Source organism: Alosa pseudoharengus, unplaced genomic scaffold (genome assembly GCF_046254945.1).
Source record: "Alosa pseudoharengus isolate Yale_2024_CS ecotype anadromous, Long Island Sound unplaced genomic scaffold, YU_APseudo_1.1 YU_APseudo_1.1_scf_15, whole genome shotgun sequence".
NCBI classification, from domain to species: Eukaryota; Metazoa; Chordata; class Actinopteri; order Clupeiformes; family Clupeidae; genus Alosa; species Alosa pseudoharengus.
Window position 1 is genome coordinate 4,733,833 of NW_027468620.1, and position 19,188 is coordinate 4,753,020.

The window sequence follows — 19,188 nt, forward strand, 5'->3', positions numbered from 1 at the left end:
TCTCCCATCTAGTGTTTAGGGATTATATTGCAACCTAATAGAACTACGGTAGCCGTTCCACATCAAAAACATAACACCCAATTCACACCAAAAGATCCGCGTTGAGACGAAACCGTTGCAGAAGGAGTTGCAGCGGTGTGAATTAAATGGTGCACATTGTTGCCTGCTGTTGCAAGTAGGGTTGCAAAATTCGGGGAATTTTCAAAGTTGGAAACTTTCCATGGGAATTAACGGGAATATACAGAAATTAACGGGAATTAATGGGAATAAACTGGGAATTTTTAATATGACAAGTTCATGTGCATGGGGAAAATAAATTCCCAGTGAAAATGTCATCTCGTGGGAATAACTGGTGTGAAACTGGAGGAAGTTTGCAAACAGAGTTGCCCAGTTATGGGCTTGTCGTCACTTTTGTCCTCATTCAAATGGGTGTACGTCATTTTGCATAAACTGTAATGGGACTATTAATCTGTATGATTAAGCTTGACAATTTATATATCATTTACATAATCTATAAGGTTTGGTTGGGGTGGTATGTTGTGTCATTATATTTTTATTTGTTTTACCATTGTCTGGGATTCTAACTGAACAAACTGATTGTCAGTCAATGTTCCAACCAATTGGATTTTGTTGTTGAGTGGCGTGGTGTATCTTGGGCAGTTCAGTGGTTTCAGTGTTGCTAGCTTAGCACGCTAGTAAACCATAGGCAGAATGGGATTCCCGCTAGCATGTTAGCTATCTTTGTATGCTAAGCTAAGCGAAAATACGAATAAACAAATCATATTGCTTATTACGAAACAAAATGTTAATGTCTGTATATGAAACAGTAGGAATTACCAAAAATTCCCAGTTAATTCCTGTAAATTTCCATTAATTCCCATAATTTCCTTTAATTCCATGAAAGTTTCCAATTTGGAATATTTCCAAAATTCCACAGCTTAACTTACCATGGAAAGTTTCCGGTAAGTTTCCGGAAATTTACCGGAAATTTTCCGCCCCTTTGCAACCCTAGTTGCAAGCCATCGCAAAGCATTTAACGTTACCATATCTAGTCGCAGCTCATCTCGTTGCGAATCTACCTAGATGATGGCCCTACTTCCGTACTCCTAAATAGCCTAAACTTTTCTCTTTTATCATTGCTTGTGTGTGATGCCAATGAAACACACTTTCGGACATGGAATAAATCATTTATTTTGCCTGTTAACCGAGCTAGTTAGCTAGTGGAATGACGGCATCCTGGTGGCTTGTGGATAGAAACTGTCTCTATCTGCTGGTACAGGTCTGCATACTCTTGTACCTTATACCAGATGGACAAAACAACATAAACAAAACAACCTAATTTTAATCCCAGGAAGGAAGCACTCAGATGACAATGTGTTTGGGGGGGGGGGGGTACATGTGATGTGTGTGTGTGTGTTTGTGTGTGTGTGTTGTACTATGCAGCCCTGAGTAATCAATTGCATTCATTTTAGTGTTTAAGAAATTATTATTCAATTATTAGGATTGCTCCGCTTGAAGACTGATAACAATCAATTGAAATTTCCGTCTGGCAAAATCTCCATTTGGGCAACTTTGCAGTCCAAATATCTGTCACCTTTACTTTGGGCGTTCACTCAAAATAGCTTTAAAAATAAAGCAATCATGTTATAGTGCACTCTGATACTAATACTTGGGCTAGGTTGTTGGGTATGGGTACTTGCATGTTACAGCAGAGGAGGCTCCTTCATTGAGGAAAGGGAGGAACATCCTCCCTAAAATTTTAAAGAAAAAAAAAATATAAAGTGAATTACTAATCTGATAAATTACTGTTACTATTTGAACACTTTGAATGAACAAAAATCGTTCCCCTAGTCAAAATGACAACAGCACCCCCTATCGCAATTGAAAATTACTGTATGGAGGAGCTTCCCCCTCAAGCCCCTCATTGAAGTCCATTATAAACGCCTCAGACCCTAGCAGCTCGTGAATCCTGTCGTTTTCAATGGACAAGGGAGGAAGCTCATCCGTTAGAGTGGACGGGTCTAGCTAAAGGCTCTGGAATTTAGCGCCAACGGTTAACCAATGAGCAGCTAGCTGCTCTGCAAGAACGTTATCTGCAGTCATACAGCGAATAATCTTGTGTTGAACAGAAAGCTTGTTCGTAAATAAAGAGTACAATGGAATCAGAGGACATTGTCCATCTTTTATACATTCAACTACAATGCGAAGGTTAGGATCAAAGCAGCAGGAAGACCAGTTCCAAAAATTCATATTCCAAAAAAGATGGTAAGGCTAGTGTAGGCTACTGAATTCTACATAGTATGACAAATATTAATGGCTAACTGGTAGCACAGAAAACAATCGGCCTGCTGGCATGTCACAAACGTGGACAGTTCAGAGATTTGCTGATACAAAAAAATTGGATATTTATGCGTTGTTATCATCCAAGTTATTCCTTAACTAAACAATTGTTAATATGTTCTTGTTGTTAATATGTTCTCGTTTTCACCTTTCTAACTGTATGTTTGGATGGTAACATTGTTAATGAATGTTTCAGACCATGATGGATTCCTTTAATGACGTCTTCAATGACATTAGCCTTTCGAGTATAAATTCCCACTTGGCTATTAGGCCTACAACCTGTCATTAAATTATAGCGATTTGGCTTTAAAACAATAGCATGTTACAAATAACGAAATTTAAGGTCTATTTTCTAAATGGTAAATAGTTACATGGTTTTATAAAAAAAGTGTCTATTTTTAGTATAATACATTTTTCTGCAAATGTATTACATTGAGCAAAACCTCCAGACTTTCCATAATTTTGCACATCTGGAAAACAGTATTTCATAATTAGACCTACATATCTTTCCTGACTTCCCAGCCTACCTACTCTATTGTTCACATATGCCACCAACAACATCACAACCTCACATTTGCCACCAACACCAATCAAGCGCACCTTCTTTCCTCTGTTATTTTTATAATCACCGGCCGCCACTGTGTTACAGTGAGAGGTTTGACCACTATGTATTACCAACCAATAGCACAAAGAATTTCCTCTAAAAATGTTTGCAGCCAATACTTTTGAAGCTTTGAATTTGATTAATATTAATTAATTGATTATCAGTTGAAAATATATGTTGCCTTTTTGAAAGTTATTGATTTAATTCTGGTACTTGCCCTATTTGATCTGTCATGAAAAAAAAAAACATGGAGAGCAAAGAGTAGAGTGGCTTCGTAGATGAGAGGTCCCTGTGTCCATGGGCAGCTACGAGGAGATTTTTTAATCAAAAGGCCTTTTTCAGATGGACACAAAGGGATTAGGTCTGTATTGTAGCCTCCCTGGAACACTGGTAGCTGTTTACAAGTTGATGTAGCTTCCCAGACTAAAACTTCATGTCTCCTCATGCATTACAGTTTTAGGTAAAAATAACTACCTGGTTTTAACAGGGCTTGGTTTATTTCAAGTTTGTATTTTTTGTTTTCTCAAGAATGGCTTTCCTGTTAAAGAGAAGGCTTCTAAAGACTCTCATCCTAAGGTAAAATCCTTAACTGAATGATGCTGTCTATGTGTGTACAGATGTTTCAATGTTTTTCTTTCCCCTCCATCTGGTCATTGTCTAATGTCAATATGTATCCTATTCACAATAGTATATGGCTGGAGGAAAAAAAAACTTTTGTATGAACGGGCTTTTAGAGCTCATATTTTATCCATATAGTAGGAACATAGCCTTGTGTGGAATTAGGTTAGATTTAAACTGTACATGTGATTGAATGCATGCTGAATCTTGGACCATCTTTGCAATGCGTATCTATAAATATAGCCATGTGTGTCTATTAAATAAAATATTGTCATTAATCAAAACAGTAATAAAAACAGTAAGTGATAAGGCATTTCTATTTTAAAGCTTTTTTCCATTGTTAATGAATGTTTCAGACCATGATGGATTCCTTTAATGACGTCTTCAATGACATTAGCCTTCAATGACATATATGTATTGCTACATATATATATATATATATTGTTTGTGTGCACTGTGCAGGTGTCATCTGACATCCATATCCAACAGCAGACAGGTGGGTCCCGTGTGGCAGCAGTGGGACCCTACATCCAGTCCTCCACTATGCCCCGTGGACAACTGAGGCATGAGCAGCTAGTGAAGCCTCCTTTTACAGATGGCACTTCAACCTTGCCAGCACAAGAGAGAACCACTCCAGAGCTTAAGTCCAGCACAGGTAGAGAAACACATATTTTAAAGATGTTTAATGGAAAAATAGGTTTCTAATACACATTTAATTGTGGTGGTCAAAACTTTCACATGGTTGCATTCATGCAAGTAGGTCTGCGCCTTTCGTCTACGTAAACGTTTCGTTATGCCCGGTGCGTAACTCCAAGATAAAGTTCAGTCAGGTAGTAGAAAAGTAGAGACCGCACTCAAAGTGCCGACTGGGCATTACACGCCATGAAAAACAGAAATAGACAAACGTTTCGGGCCTAGCCCATCATCAGTGTCTCAATTTAGGAGCAAGCACATGAGGCTCAGTAGATTTGGTGCATTTCTAATATGGCTTCTGCCTTAGCCATTATGATTGCAATTATAGCTTTCTTTACTGGCCCAGTCGGTCATCCCCATACATGCACTTTTGTCAGCTATGTACATGCCAGAGTTTCCGCTAGAAAAAAATGGTGCCGGTCAAAGTGACCGGCAGAGGTTTCGTTTTCCGGACATTTTGATGATATGCCGGTCAAATATCCTATTATCCCTTCTTAATTAGTCAAATTGAGGAAAACTGGAGACAGGCTATGTAGCTTAAATAATGACATAATCAGGCTGTATAGAATGCAACATGTTCATTAGCCTAACTTAAACATGCCTAACAAGATCTAGCCAGTATATTTTCATGGACAGCAAGAGTCCGCTTCGTTCGTCGTTTTAAAAAGGCTACGTTGTTTGTTGCTGCTACCCACGTTATCTCCAGTGGTGACTGTTTAACTTACACAGATGCGCACACACAAGAATGAGCGCTCACACCACTACCCCCTAATGCTATGCCTCTTTATTTGATAACAATAAATTAAGAAATGTTTCCTATTCTGGGAAATGTTTAGTTTCTTTTTTTTTTCGGCCGCGGTTCAATGATACCGTTTAATTGTGCCAGAAATGATTCGCGGACCAGTAATCGCCTCGTCGAGGAGGCCCTGCAGATCATAGACAGAGAACGCATAGGCCTACTGGATGCTTTGTGTAAAGAACACTTTGCATGTCCAGTGTACACGGAGAATGACAGTGTCTCGGAGCGGCCGCACCCCCCGCATCCCCATTTCCAATGTCACTGATTCCGACAGATACGCCCGACACTTCTGCTTTTTATCTGGTGGTGGTGGAGTTGACCGGACATCTGAGGCTTCGGACGTTACCAATTTATCATCATCCATCGCGTATGGCCTCTGAAAAAACTTTTAAGGCTAGTCTGCCTGGGCCTGGCCATGTTTGAATCGCCTCACTCATGTTCGTTGTTTAACATGGACGTTTTAAGCGTGCGCTTCCTATTTGAAAAGCAACATAGGCTATGCGTGTTGTTTAATAGCTTACTTTTCAAACGGTAGAGCCTGTTCATTTAGAAACATAGCCAGAGGACGTATAATATAGGTTTACATATTAAGGCTTATTCTCAAATTCAGATTGCGTTAGGGGACGGGATTATTAGCCAATTTCTATCGGACAATTTGACCGGAGAGATTTAATTTTGTCGGACATTTCATTTTTTTTCCGGCCAATGTCTGGTAATTACCGGACAACGGAAACCCTGGTACATGCGCACAGATGATGAAACGCTCAGCACAATCTGCAGCATTCTGCCAGTTAATCACAAAGTCCATTTGGAAGGATGAAGCATTTTTGCCTTTAACATGAAATGACAAGTGACCTGCAATCAGGCATCATTCGGTGACTTTACATCATTTGAATATCTGTGTGCACATATTAAGTCTTCTCAGATTTTATTACTGTCTATTTACAGGCCTCCAAATCATTCAGCTAAAGCCTTTCTGTCTAAAGCTAGGTGAACTGCTGTCAGTCATTTGCATAGAGTTTGACTGTCTTATTATATCAGGGGATTTAAACTTGCATGTGGATAATCCTGAAAACAATTATGCCAAGGAATTAATTGCACTAATTGATACTTTCTCCCTAACACAGCATGTACAGGGGCCAACACACTTTCTCAGCCATACTCTTGACCTTGTTATCACAAAGGGTCTTAATGTCTCTACAGCTGTTGTAGACCTGGTGTTATCATTTCTGTGTGTTCTTTGCTGTGTCTATGTCCCCACACACTCAGAACAGAGCTATGATGGTAAAAAGGAGAATCATAAATGATCAGACAAGTGCTTCTTTGAGCAAGCACTTTCACAGACGTCAAGTCAACTTTCAGACTCGGTAGAAGACTGATTGGATCACTTTAATTCAAAAAAGACAAACATTATGTATGACATTGCTCCATTACAATTCAAAAAAGTTAAGGACAAACTATTAGGCTATCAAAAGCAGATGATGTTCGGTTTGATTTGGGATTTAATTTACTTTTGGACTGTTTGATTATATTGCTAAATGTTGGGACTGATGGGCACTGAAATCTGGGGGGTATTTGATGGTTCACTATTAAGTTTCATGTAGTTGGGATTTCCACCCATACTGGCCCTTTAAAAAAAATGTAATTTCATGCGCTCACATTGAGCAAAAAAAAGAAAACCGTACCTGTGCTCAATTGAAAATCAAAATAAGCATCAATAACCCATTTACTGTGCCGTCCTAAAGAATGGATAACGGATTTTTAAGCCCATTTTTATATTTTTTTCATGTGAATTCTGCCAATAGAACACAGCACTGCAAAGCGTTACACGGACCGATAATGTTTGCACATCAGATGGCAACACGTGTGCAGAGTGCATAGTGAGGGCAATGGCAACATTACAAACTTTCCTTATCTCAATGATCTTATTAGTATTAAGCATCAACATTTTGCCTTATTTGATACTAAGCCGGGGTGCGTTTCCCAAAAGCATAGTTGCTTTTGCTCATTGCCAAATGTGAGTCCGTAGATTTGAGTTGCGCAAGCATAAACATATTGTCACATATCACATTTTTAATTTTGGATGATTAAAAAATAGGAACATATTTGTTAGCTCTTATTAAAATGTGACCGAAATATGACCGAATAAGCTTAGTTGCTTTAATAGGGGAAAACACATTATTGGATTTGTATGGGTATCAGATACTCAAGGTTGTTGCATTGGCATCTGCATAGGGCATGAAAAAGTGGTATCATATCAAGATATTATGAACCCAGTCACTGTCATGATTGCATATTGTATTCTCTACTGTGTGCTGTAAAATGAAAAGGTACATGTGTGATCGGTGTGATGCTCTCTGCTCTGTTGTGTTTTCTCTATTCTGCCTAAAGCTCTACCTTTTGCACTGTGGGTGTAAGTCTTTGAGTGGATACTGACGTCACTCATTTTCAAAAGGCTCAATGTTCACAGGTGTCCATTCACCAAAGGTGGCTGGTCTGTCTGACCAGAGCATTTCTACTACAAGCACAGATTCTACTGTGAGCCATGGCTTGTCTTCCACCCTCCCCAGGACAAATACCCACACCCCAGAAGAACAAGGTAAGCCTCAGTCCCTGCACCCCACCCCACCCCGGCACTACCCTACACTAGCTCTATCATGAATTTCCGCCAATGTCTGCAGAAAGTGTCTAAACTGCTAATATGTTCTTTGCCGATGTAGCAGAGGTTGACACTGAGGTACTAAAGCGAGGAGGACAGGACAGGAAAGTGCGCCCTTTCTCAATGTTTGAATCCAGTGAGCTGCCTGCCACAGAGTTGCCTCCTACCGCCCTCCGAAAGAACCAAAGCAGTGAGGATCTGGTCAGGGATGCCCAGGTAAGCCCATCTTCAAGTGTTGCCCACTTTTTACAACCAACTTTAACTTTTGATTCTTTTCATTGATGTTCCTATTTCTCTTAGGTCAATTCATTGATCAATCAATTCATTGTATTTAAAGCAACAGAAGGAATCTCTGGACTAAACTTAGCAAGCTAACTAATTGAGAGTGTGTCCTCGAGAGAACCCGGCAGAGGGTGATGCGGGGGGTCATTTTACCGATATAAATACATTTTGCCCATTTTGAAGGGTCCAACTAAAAACTCAGTAGGCCCTCATCCCTCTAGCTATCGACCTCTCTAACTATTGAACACTGACTTGAAAATTATCACCAAAGCACTAGCCACCAGAATAGAAACAGTCACTCCTATACTCATTCATCTAGATCAGACAGGCTTCATGAAAAATAGACACGCCACAGATAATGTCCGCAGACTGTTCAACCTAATCAATATATCACAAGAAACACAACAGAAAACCATTATCATTTCACTTGATGCAGAAAAGGCTTTTGATAAGGTAAACTGGTCATTTTTATTTAACACTCTCCACAGTTTTGGCTTCGGAGAGTCGTTCATCCACTGGATTTAAACATTATACACATCACCAAGGGCCACAATTACCGGAATCACTTCAGCAAACGTAAAACACAAAATCAGTTTATATGCAGATGACCTCTTACTTTACATACAGAATCCACAGGTGTTAAAGAAACTTTCAATATCATCAATAGATTTTCTTGTGTTTCACATTACACTATCAACTGGAACAAATCAATTGTACTGCCCCTCTCCGATAATGCATGGGATTCTGGAGCTCAGGATATTTTCCCCCACTTTCAAACTGGCAACATCAAATACCTAGGGATTCATATTTCCTCCAGGATTTTTAGCCTCAACTATACTCCTCTCCTCAGGAAAATTGAAGACGATTTCAAACGCTGGTCAAAACACCCACTCACACTCATCGGAAGAATAGCCGCTGTCAAAATGAAAACTCTCCCTCAGATTAACTACCTCTTCTCTATGATCCCCACTACTCCCACAGACAATTGGTTCAAAACTCTCAATTCATTAACAACACAATTCTATTGGAAAAGTAAAAAACCCAGAATATCACTCTCAACACTGCAAAATAAAAAAAATCACATGGCTGGCTTGAGGCACCAAACTTCCATCACTACTTCCTGGCAAATCATTTACAATACCTAGTTAAATGGATCAACATACAAAACCAATGTACAAATATCACAATAGCAGACCTCCCCTTTCACTCAGAATCAATAGAAAAATTCAACTTCTGCCAATGCATTACCATCAATTCAACTCTGACAGCCTGGTGGAAAACAAACCAAATCACAAAATCATCACTAGCACTAAACAGGTACACCCCACTCTGGCACAATCCAGTGTTCACATTACAGAATAAACCTTTTCACTTCTCCACATGGGCACAAAAAGGAATCTCACATCTTCACCACATGTTTGACAACCACCAATTCATGTCATTCAATACACTGACACAGAAATGGGAGAGAACAGTTCCTTCAATATCAACAGCTTAAACTTAAAATTAAAGATAAAACAAGCCTCACCAACAACACATTACAACCATCTGAACTTGTAGAAAAACTTATGAAAATTAATAACTTAATAAACAAGTGGGAAAATGACTTGGCGTTCTCTCCCAACCCTGATTATTGGGAACAAATCTGCAAAAACACATTTTCCATGACCACTAACACAAACCTAGAGTTTATACAGTATAAAGTCATTCATAGATCTCACATCACTCAAAGTAAAATGTTTAAAATGGGCTTAACCAACACAGATATTTGTTCAAAATGCACTTTAGGTAGCACAGACGACTATCTGCACGCTTCACGTGGTGCTATATGATTCCAGGGTCACATAAATGGTTGAGGTAGGACAAATTGTATTTGCATCTGAAAAATATATTACTTAATTAAAAATAAAGTTGTGGGTGGTGGTGGGCAAAAAAAAAAAAACTCAGTAGGCCAAAGCAGTAGGAATTAAACCACCTTACTGGTTTTGGGGCAAAAATCTAAAAAAGAAAAAAACCCTCAAAATACATAACATCCCATCTGCTCTTGGATTTAAACACAACAAAGTAATATTTCATACCAGCAAAGATCCATCCAGGTTACTAAGAAAACCAGACTTTGAAGGCATTTGGTGTGATGGATGTCAGTCTAGAGCTGCACGTGTCTACTGTCAGACACATAATGACGGATTACAAAAAACATCAGTATTCGAGCTAGAATATCTCCATTCAGTAACCTCAAGTGTCAAAATAATTTATCTCACAAGAAATGTCCATCTCTGGACTCAAATCAAGCCTCAGCCATTTTTGATTTTCTTAGCGGCTAGAGCAGCCCTATTAACCTGCCCTGACCATAATTTTGAGTTGTGTAACTATTTTGATTTGCATTAAATAAAATAATGAGTATGTTAAAGTATCTTAACGGAAAATCAAAGTAGCTATATAGTAGTAATTATGGTTGGGGCACGCTAATTGGGCAGCTATATCAGAGGTTGCTCATTGGAAATTATGTTTGTGCGGAGAAATCATTATGTCTTTCTCCAATAGTTTAGTAAAACTACAGCTTTTGAAATGAATGCATTTTGTTGAACAAGTCTTTCAGTTCATCTTATGACCTTGATGGCTCCTTTACAGGACATGAGATCATGCTCTATGCCATTTTAAATCTAACTACACATTTTCTGTGCCTACAGATTGTTGGAAAGGTCGTAAAGGTTCCACCACCAGTGCCCAACAAACCCAGACAGGTCAACCTTCCACCAGGCACTCAGATACCATATGGCAAGCAGGCCTTTCACACCAGTACTTTCCCAGGCAAAGTGAAAGGTCCCATCCAGTTACAAACTGCTGGCTCACAGAGTCGCTTGCCTCTCCCCTCAAGTCAGAGCAACACTCTCCCTCTGCCCTCGAAGCAGGAAGCCCCACCAGCGGCCACAGTTCGTCCCTTCACCCCGGAGCTCGCTGGGACGAAAGATGCAAATGGGCTTCAAAAGCCACAATCTGGTGCTGCAAGCTACATCTATAAGATGTATTTAGGCGAAGTTTCCCAGCAGTGTGTGCAGGGAGCATTATCAAGATCCCAGAACCGTAATCATTTTGTTAGTGGTAAGCCAGCCTTCATTTTAGTTATGCTTTCCTGTATTATTTTGTTAGGAGCATATGATATACCTTAGGACCTGCTGCTATATTCTGAGCATTTCTGTTACGCCACAGCTGGGAAAACTAGATATTAGATATCAAGTTAACTTGACATAGTGCATGATGTGTATGATTATTATACGGCTCTCCGGAGTGCTGCAGAAAGTTCCATTCACGTGAATGGGCCTTCCCAACGTTCGGAGGTCTGTTAAAACAATATAATTACCGCTGCAAAGTATATAATGACCGCTGTCAATGGCAACGGGTTTTGTGCCTCTGATACAAGTCTTTCATATCATTCCGCAAGAAGTCCGTTCGCTTATTGCAATGGAATTCAGTGATTCCTCTAGTTTTTGTTTTAGCAGTAGGCTTTTTTTACTATGGCTTAGACTCATAGGACCTATAGCCTATAGCTTAATTTGAACCTATAGCATAATAATAATAATAACACGGGGTGTCACCCCGGGAATTTTTTAAATTCTAGTTGCTAATCACACCATTTAACGTGATTTGAGAGGGACAGGATTCAGGAACTAAAGACAGGCCCATCTTCTGTCTGACTCATGTCACGTTAACCCATGCATTAAACCACATGTCACTGCTTGAACGTTTTGTGCATGTTGTAGAAACACAACCCACAACACAGTCTTTATTTGGTGCAAATCAAATTTGGTTTCTTTACTCTCTTTGGTTATAGTCCGCTATTCACATTACTAGGCCATCACCGCAAGTGCATACAAAATGTTTATGGTAAATTTTTGTGCCGTCCCCACATTTGCAAAATTGCTTACCTTCGTTACTACAAGATGTTTTTTTCCCTGCATCGAATCGCGATTGAGTGTGCATCTAATTACAGCGGAGTCTCCGCGGGGAGACATCCACTCTCCATGTTTTATTTTCGCTGTTGTGAGCTAATAGGCTACGATATGGGAAATCCTTTGAATATGATCAGCTCCAGAAATGAATGGGTTTTCCTTAGCCTGTGCTACACCTTTCCACCAAGTGTACAATTCCACAAAATTGTAGTTTTTGCGATGTTGACAAACAGCACATGGAAGCGCATGCCACTAACGTCTACAAAACAATATATTTATGGAATAAAACTAGACAGGTACCTCACATTAGCATTGCTGTTTATTTTAAACTGCAATTATCTGCAGCCAGCGGACCGCATTTAACTATGCGTCTGGAAAATAATGTGTGTCTGCCCTAATTCTGAAGCAGTGGCCGCCGCTACAAAATCAAGAGGACTCACTGAGAAGAAAGTTAATGTTTTAAAGTTAATGTTTTAAAATTTAAATTAAATACTAATATACTTTATACTTATATGTAAAATCTGAAGTGAAACTGGACGGGCCATAATAACCTCTGACTAGTTTTACTTATTGTCAAATTGCAATGTGAGCAGCAGCCAGCGGGGGACAAAAGTCGGCAGGATTATTTAAAAGGCAACCGCAGCGACATTGTGAGTCTGCCCCGATTCTGATATTATGGCGGCATTAATTTTACCGTGGCGGGCCGCCATGCTAAAATCAACATAGAGGAAACACTGGAATTTCATTGAAAGTGAAAGTCAGCTAGTACGACGTTGCCATGCAACACCTGAAACTCAAGTTATATCTGTATGGTGAACTGTTTGTTTTGTCAGTGGAAGCAACAAAACCTTAGCAAAATAATTTTTAAAGACCCATTGTGCTAAGTTTCTTTTCTCGTTTTGGCTAGTAACCTTATAATAAAGAATTGTCCGCTATGCGTCGGGGTCGCCCTGTCGGGACTTATTTTCCGATAGTTACCGGCGGACAATACATTATCCCTTACTTAATGGCTAATATATTTTTAAAAGGCCTGACTTAAGGGCAGTCACTCAGTGCTCTGGCAGTGTTCTGTAATGATGCCAAGATAAAACTGAAAGTAAAGAATACCATTTGTCTTTTCTGATATGATATTTTTGAACCATAATATACATGTTACATATTTACAATTCTGCAATTCTGCCACTCTTCTCTAGTGTATGGGAAACCAGTAATCTCTGGAGGGTCCCAGGTATCTCAGAACCAGCACCCAGAAAATCCTTACATGGAACGACCTAGTGGCAGCAGCAACACCCCAGACTCTGAAGTAGACCAAGGCACTTTGGGTCCTGGTATGCCTGAGAACCAGGAGACCGAGCGCATTCCAAGGCCCCTCAGCCCCACTAAGCTACTGCCCTTCATTTCCAACCCCTACCGGCACCAAAGTGATGTGGACCTGGAGGCTCTGCGCAAGAAGCTGTATAATGCACCACGCCCCCTTAAGAAGCGTAGCTCCATCACTGAGCCTGAGGGTCCTGCGGGACCCAACATTCAGAAACTGCTCTACCAGAAAACCACATTAGCTGCCATGGAAACCACTGCCTCTGAGCCAGTTTACCAGCCAAGTGTTGTTGAAGAGGACAAGGAAAGTTCAACCATTCTTCCAGCAACTGTGACTGAGATCACTCCCTTAGATGACGTTGTGAATGTGGCTCCTGTGGAGACCTTGCTTGAGCCACTTACTGTTTCCTCCGCCGTCTCTGAGACTGAAGAGGATGATTTCGTACCACCACCACCACCTCACCCTGCACCACGTCCAGAGGATTCTCTCCTGTCCACACAAGTAGCTCAGGATCAACCATTGAACCTGCCCGCTCCACCTCCTGAGACGTTCCTGGAGGAGTTTCCCCCATACCCACCCCCTCCCTACCCTAGTAGTGGAGCAGGACCAGAACAGGAAGGCCTTGGGGAGGACACCTTCAACATGGAGCCACCTGAGGTCACAGGCCAGGTCACCCTGCCTCCAGTAAGAACAACAACTACTACTACTACTCCTACTACTACTACTACATGCACCTCAAATGGTGGTGGAAAACCATCGTTTTCTTAAAGCAAAATACTGTTTTTTAACTAGTTGGTCTGCTAAATCTTTAAAGGCAACAGTAACTTCAGGCTCATTTGCTGAAATAAAAAATAAAATGGTAGTACAAAGTGATTAGATAAATCTTTCAGTTAATGACATGCTTTGTGATTACTTAATCTAAATGTATATCAAATTAATCACACAGCCTGTTAGTGAGAATTCTTTTTAAAAAAATGTAAAAAAATGATGGACCTGGGCAGTGTTCATGTTCATTCTACATTCATAGCAAACAGATACTTCCGTGGACTTTGTAGCCTACACATGGTCTTTCTTCTAGGGGTGGACGATATTGAATTTTAGCCGATATTTACAAGCTCATTCTGGCCGATTGCCGATACCGATATACACCTCTAATTTGTATTAATTGAAAAGTCTCTCCTGTACTACAATTAACCTGTTATTATGATAGTGTAGGCTACTTGCTGTCGATAGGGGACATTAAAAACTTTACTTTGATTCAACCCTGTATCATTTTAGAAATAGACATTCACTCATGAAAAATATGTAAATTATTTCAAATATGGCACATTTATTAAGTAATATTTTCACATAAACATGTAAATGTCATAGCCTACTTGAACAGTAGCCTACAAGACAGTTCCCCAAGAACTGCGTTTTTGACAATATGTTCTCAAATGAACAGAAATGCAGCTGTAACCCTGTAAACTTAAAATGTCAGTCTGTAGAGTAAAATGAATGAGACCTACAACACGTAGGCTAGTAACTTTACAGCTAGCCTTCGTTCTGGACTTCATGAAACTCATGCTAGCTTTCTAACGTTAGCTAACGTTACACACGTTAGAAACTGATTGCCATTGTAAACAAAAGCTTAGCAATGCGTCGTCAAGGTTTTAGCTGGTGCTGTTTTGTCTGGCTTAGTGCTTTGAAGAGTTCAGGATGATGGCTCTTAAGATGTGTAATTAAATTGGTAACGTTAAAAGAGTATGGGTATACCCCTCCTCGCATCAGTTTCCAGAACTTGGAAATACTGCCACACAGCGAACATGTTGTAGTATGTTGTTGGCGCTCATAGTAACAAACATTTGCTTCGCGTGCGCATAGTTAACCGGTCACCTTATCGGCCAGGCATATCAGCAGAAATGTTCATATCGGCCGATGCCGATAATTAAGTTATGAAGCTCTTATCTGCAGATACCGATGTCGGGCCGATATCGTGCATCCCTACTTTCTTCCTGAGTAATCCATCTCATGGATTGTCTAAAACTAACAATTAGGTAACATCAGAGTACAACTAAACAGATCAAATTTCACAGGCTGGTGAATTTGTCACTGCAGCACATAAAGTATGCAAAGATTTTCATTTTGAAATGTGGATTGGTACAAACTTCAGTGAAGCAGTGAAGAAATGGTTGTTTATTTTTTTGTTGGTTTTTGTTAGGAAGCATCGTCAGCTGGTAACATTCGATTTAATTTAACTGTGTGTGTGTTCATGGATTTCCAGGGTAAGAGGACAAACTTGCGGAAAGCTGGATCAGAACGCATCGACCACAACATGAGGGTTAAGTTTAACCCACTGGCACTTCTGCTGGATTCCTCCCTAGAAGGGGAGTATGACTTAGTCCAGAGGATCATCTATGAGGTGAGAGTAACTGAGAGTATCAAACTCAAATTACCTACTGGCTACTTGTCAGGTGTGTTACATTAGACACATGGCTGTAAGCACTCACAGCAGGTTTCATGTTAAGCAACCAAAGACCTGAGGTGTAAGGTCACTTCCTGTTTGGTTTAGATTTGCTTTGACATTTTCAAATATTACAAATCTAATTCAATGCTTTTGTGAGGCTTGGTCTGGAGATTTCAGTTGGCTGTGACCGGTGAACACTTTTAAAAATGGCTTCATAAAGTAATTTGTGAAGCTTAGGCTGTGCCAAATTTGCAAATTAGCATCTGTGAAAAACATGTGACCTATGAGAGCTTTTCAGTGTAAATAAAATCAATTTGATAAAATCAAATACGGCGGGAAATCCAATATGGTGGAAATTTATGTCATAGCATACATTGAACTCTACTTGGTCCAAGGATTCCAACGACATAGTCGATGAACCACAGGCACAGAAATGGGGTCTTCATCAAACCAGATGAAACGGCTAGGTATTGAAGGTCAAAGAGTCAGGTCATATGGAGTCATACATGAAATATAGCTGCAACACACTATTTGCACATCACAACTGAATGAAATTAGTGTCATTGTTCAAGGCATTTTCTTTTGAATTAGGTTGAGGATCCCAGTCAGCCTAATGATGAAGGAATTACGGCCCTGCATAATGCTGTATGCGCTGGGCATACTGAGATCGTCAAGTTCTTGGTGCAGTTTGGTGTTAATGTCAATGCAGCTGACAGTGATGGCTGGTGAGTTTTGAATGCTTTCTCGTAGACTAAATCTAAAGTTTACAGGGAGACTAAACCAGGCACCTAACTGAAGTGTTGCGTTCGCGTTGCGTCTGATGCAATAATTAGCTTCCACTATGATTAGTGGAACTGGCTACACCAGATATGATAGCGGCACGGAGTGCTTCAGTTACACATCCGGTGTAACCTCCCTGTTATGCTATATCTTTTTTGTCAAAGTATTGAAAAGAATTTATAGAATAGTATATAAATATAACATGTGAGCTAGTAGAATGATTTGAATAACTTACAATAAGTAATCACATTCCTTCTTCTCTTTAGGACGCCCCTACATTGTGCCGCCTCCTGTAATAATGTACAAGTTTGTAAGTTTTTGGTGGAATCTGGGGCTGCTGTATTTGCCATGACTTACAGTGACATGCAGACAGCAGCAGACAAGTGTGAGGAGATGGAAGATGGTTATACACAGTGCTCCCAGTTTCTCTATGGTGAGTAAGGTAGACAAGTATGGAAATCTCTGCGCTTTCTTGGGGCTTTCCCATCCTTAGTTAAAGGTAACTGGTAATCAGCACAACTATATTTTTAACATTTTCTAATTCTAGTTTTTTTATGTCAGTGAGTGATGTTTGGGTTGGTGTCATAATACAGCAATATTATCATCTTAATTCCTCAGGTGTTCAGGAAAAGATGGGTATCATGAACAGAGGAGTAGTCTATGGCCTGTGGGACTACGAAAAGGAGAGCAGTGATGAGCTTTGTTTCCAGGAGGGTGACTGCATGACTATTGTTCGGCGTGAGGATGAGGATGAGGTGGAGTGGTGGTGGGCACGTATAGGCAACACGGAGGGATACATACCTCGCAACCTCTTGGGGGTGAGTGCAAAGTCATGTTTGCCATCTTTTGGAACTGAAAAAGTAAAGTTATTGTATGTAGGCTTTGATATCATGACCATGATTGATTAAAGCGCAGAGTAAGAACTGCTACCTGAGAAATGTGTATGCATACTAGATAGAATATAGAGGTGTGAAAGTCACATGGTGACAAGGTCAATAGCAAAATGTGCATTGCCAGGGAATGCAGATACAACATAAGGTAGGGTTCCAAGTTGACAAAACCTGATGAATAATGTCTCTTCTTGAGTGCTGTTATGTGATTTAAAGCTGGGGGTTGTCTCCTCTCTGGATAGTCATTTCAGTTAAACATGGCAACAGATCTCAAAGATCTAAGAAGTCTTTCCAATTTTTGGAATTTCATTTTCCAAAATAATTTTAGAGACCCTGTTGTTTCGCGACAAAGAAAGTTATGATCATGTGTAAGTAGTTCTGTCTTATTAGACCATATGAAGTGTGCCATGTACCTACAACATGTCAGATGTAAAAATGTTATACTCTTGTGATAAAAGTCACCATCATGTTCCCAAACACAGACCTGCAAGTGTGCTAATCATAGAATAGCAAACTCCCTGAGAAGGACACAGATATAATTGTTAGAAAGACCATTATCTCACGATTTGTAACCTTTCATTCTGCAGTTATATCCCAGAATAAAGCCACGACAGAGAAGTCTGGCATAAAAGAAGAGGATACTGGCCAATGTGGAGCAGATCAAACTGAGGAACATCAAACCACTGAAGAATCACAGGGTGCTCATCTATGGATTGACAGAGCTTACTAGAAGGACAGCTCGGTCAAAATATGATGATACCAAAATATATGAAGGATTTCTTTGAGGAAAAAAAAAATATATATATATCCATCAAGATTTTATAATCAGTAACTCTTTGGGCTCATCCAAAGCATTTTTTACAGATGACAAATGTGTAAATTTTTTAAGAAATGTATCATTTATGTTGTGCATGTATATTTCTTAATCTAAGCGTTTAATAGAGGGAGATCCATACCTATATTAAATGTCATGAATCAATGGCCGCTATCTGGAGGTTTGCTGAAATAGAGATTTGCGTTTAGGAGCAGAAGGCAGGCCTTTATTCATACTCATGTTAGACACATAAACACAAGGATCTGCAGAAAAGGGAAACTGGGATTTCAACCTGGGCCCTGTTTTAGTTCCAGATTTCACTAGGGACAAAAATGATCAAAATTGGTGCAGTATTGAGTTAGAGCGATATAAACGGCAACTGGGCAACTGTGCACATCACAGCACATAGGGGTTGTGCTACCTGGGGACCAATAGCTTCCCACCACGTTTCATGTGCTCCGGTGTTAATAAGTCCTTGAGGCAACCTCTACTTAGTGACATCTAATACAGGTCATTGATTGAATTCCCAAATGAGTTTTGATGCAATATCTGCCTTGTGTTATGAAAAAGGAAATCCGTGTGTTATTTTTTCTGTGAGCACTTCACCTAGTGTCATTGTAATAGAGGACCATTTTTTCCATTTCCACTTATTCTGTGGATTCATTCAGAAATCACTGGGGTCAAAGACTGCATTTACATGCACACCATATTCCTGCTTTAGTTAGAATAATGACAATATTCCAGTTATGTAAACACCTTAACCCAATTGCCTTAACATGATTATATTCCGATTGCTTAAAAACACGGATAAGACCCCTGGCCTATCCCTGAGTTAATCAGAAAATCTGAATATTAATTTGCACATGTTTATGCAAGGAATTTTGGTAGCTTGGTTTGTTGCTTTGACAACTCGGTAAACTAGCAAAAAGCAGACCAGCCAAACTTGAAGATATTTTGAGTAGCACCTCGAGCAGAGAAAAAAAAAATCCTCACGT

At 39.8% G+C, this 19,188-nt stretch overlaps 1 protein-coding gene across 4 annotated transcripts in view; it reads left to right on the plus strand.

Moving 5' to 3' along the window:
• Nucleotides 1-18,358, plus strand: part of tp53bp2a (tumor protein p53 binding protein, 2a) — an 82,377-nt gene extending 64,019 nt beyond the window's left edge. The window contains exons 9-19 of one of the 4 annotated variants that reach the window (XM_076285298.1): nucleotides 3,473-3,520; nucleotides 4,025-4,217; nucleotides 7,510-7,653; nucleotides 7,775-7,929; nucleotides 10,686-11,097; nucleotides 13,139-13,947; nucleotides 15,527-15,664; nucleotides 16,301-16,434; nucleotides 16,756-16,922; nucleotides 17,108-17,307; nucleotides 17,967-18,358. In XM_076285298.1, the coding sequence (XP_076141413.1) occupies nucleotides 3,473-3,520; nucleotides 4,025-4,217; nucleotides 7,510-7,653; nucleotides 7,775-7,929; nucleotides 10,686-11,097; nucleotides 13,139-13,947; nucleotides 15,527-15,664; nucleotides 16,301-16,434; nucleotides 16,756-16,922; nucleotides 17,108-17,307; nucleotides 17,967-18,008 (2,442 nt within the window). In that variant the 3' untranslated portion in view covers nucleotides 18,009-18,358. The remainder of the gene's footprint in view (nucleotides 1-3,472; nucleotides 3,521-4,024; nucleotides 4,218-7,509; nucleotides 7,654-7,774; nucleotides 7,930-10,685; nucleotides 11,098-13,138; nucleotides 13,948-15,526; nucleotides 15,665-16,300; nucleotides 16,435-16,755; nucleotides 16,923-17,107; nucleotides 17,308-17,966) is intronic. The other 3 variants (XM_076285299.1, XM_076285300.1, XM_076285301.1) reach the window with 3 other exon arrangements.
• Nucleotides 18,359-19,188: the final 830 nt, after the last annotated feature.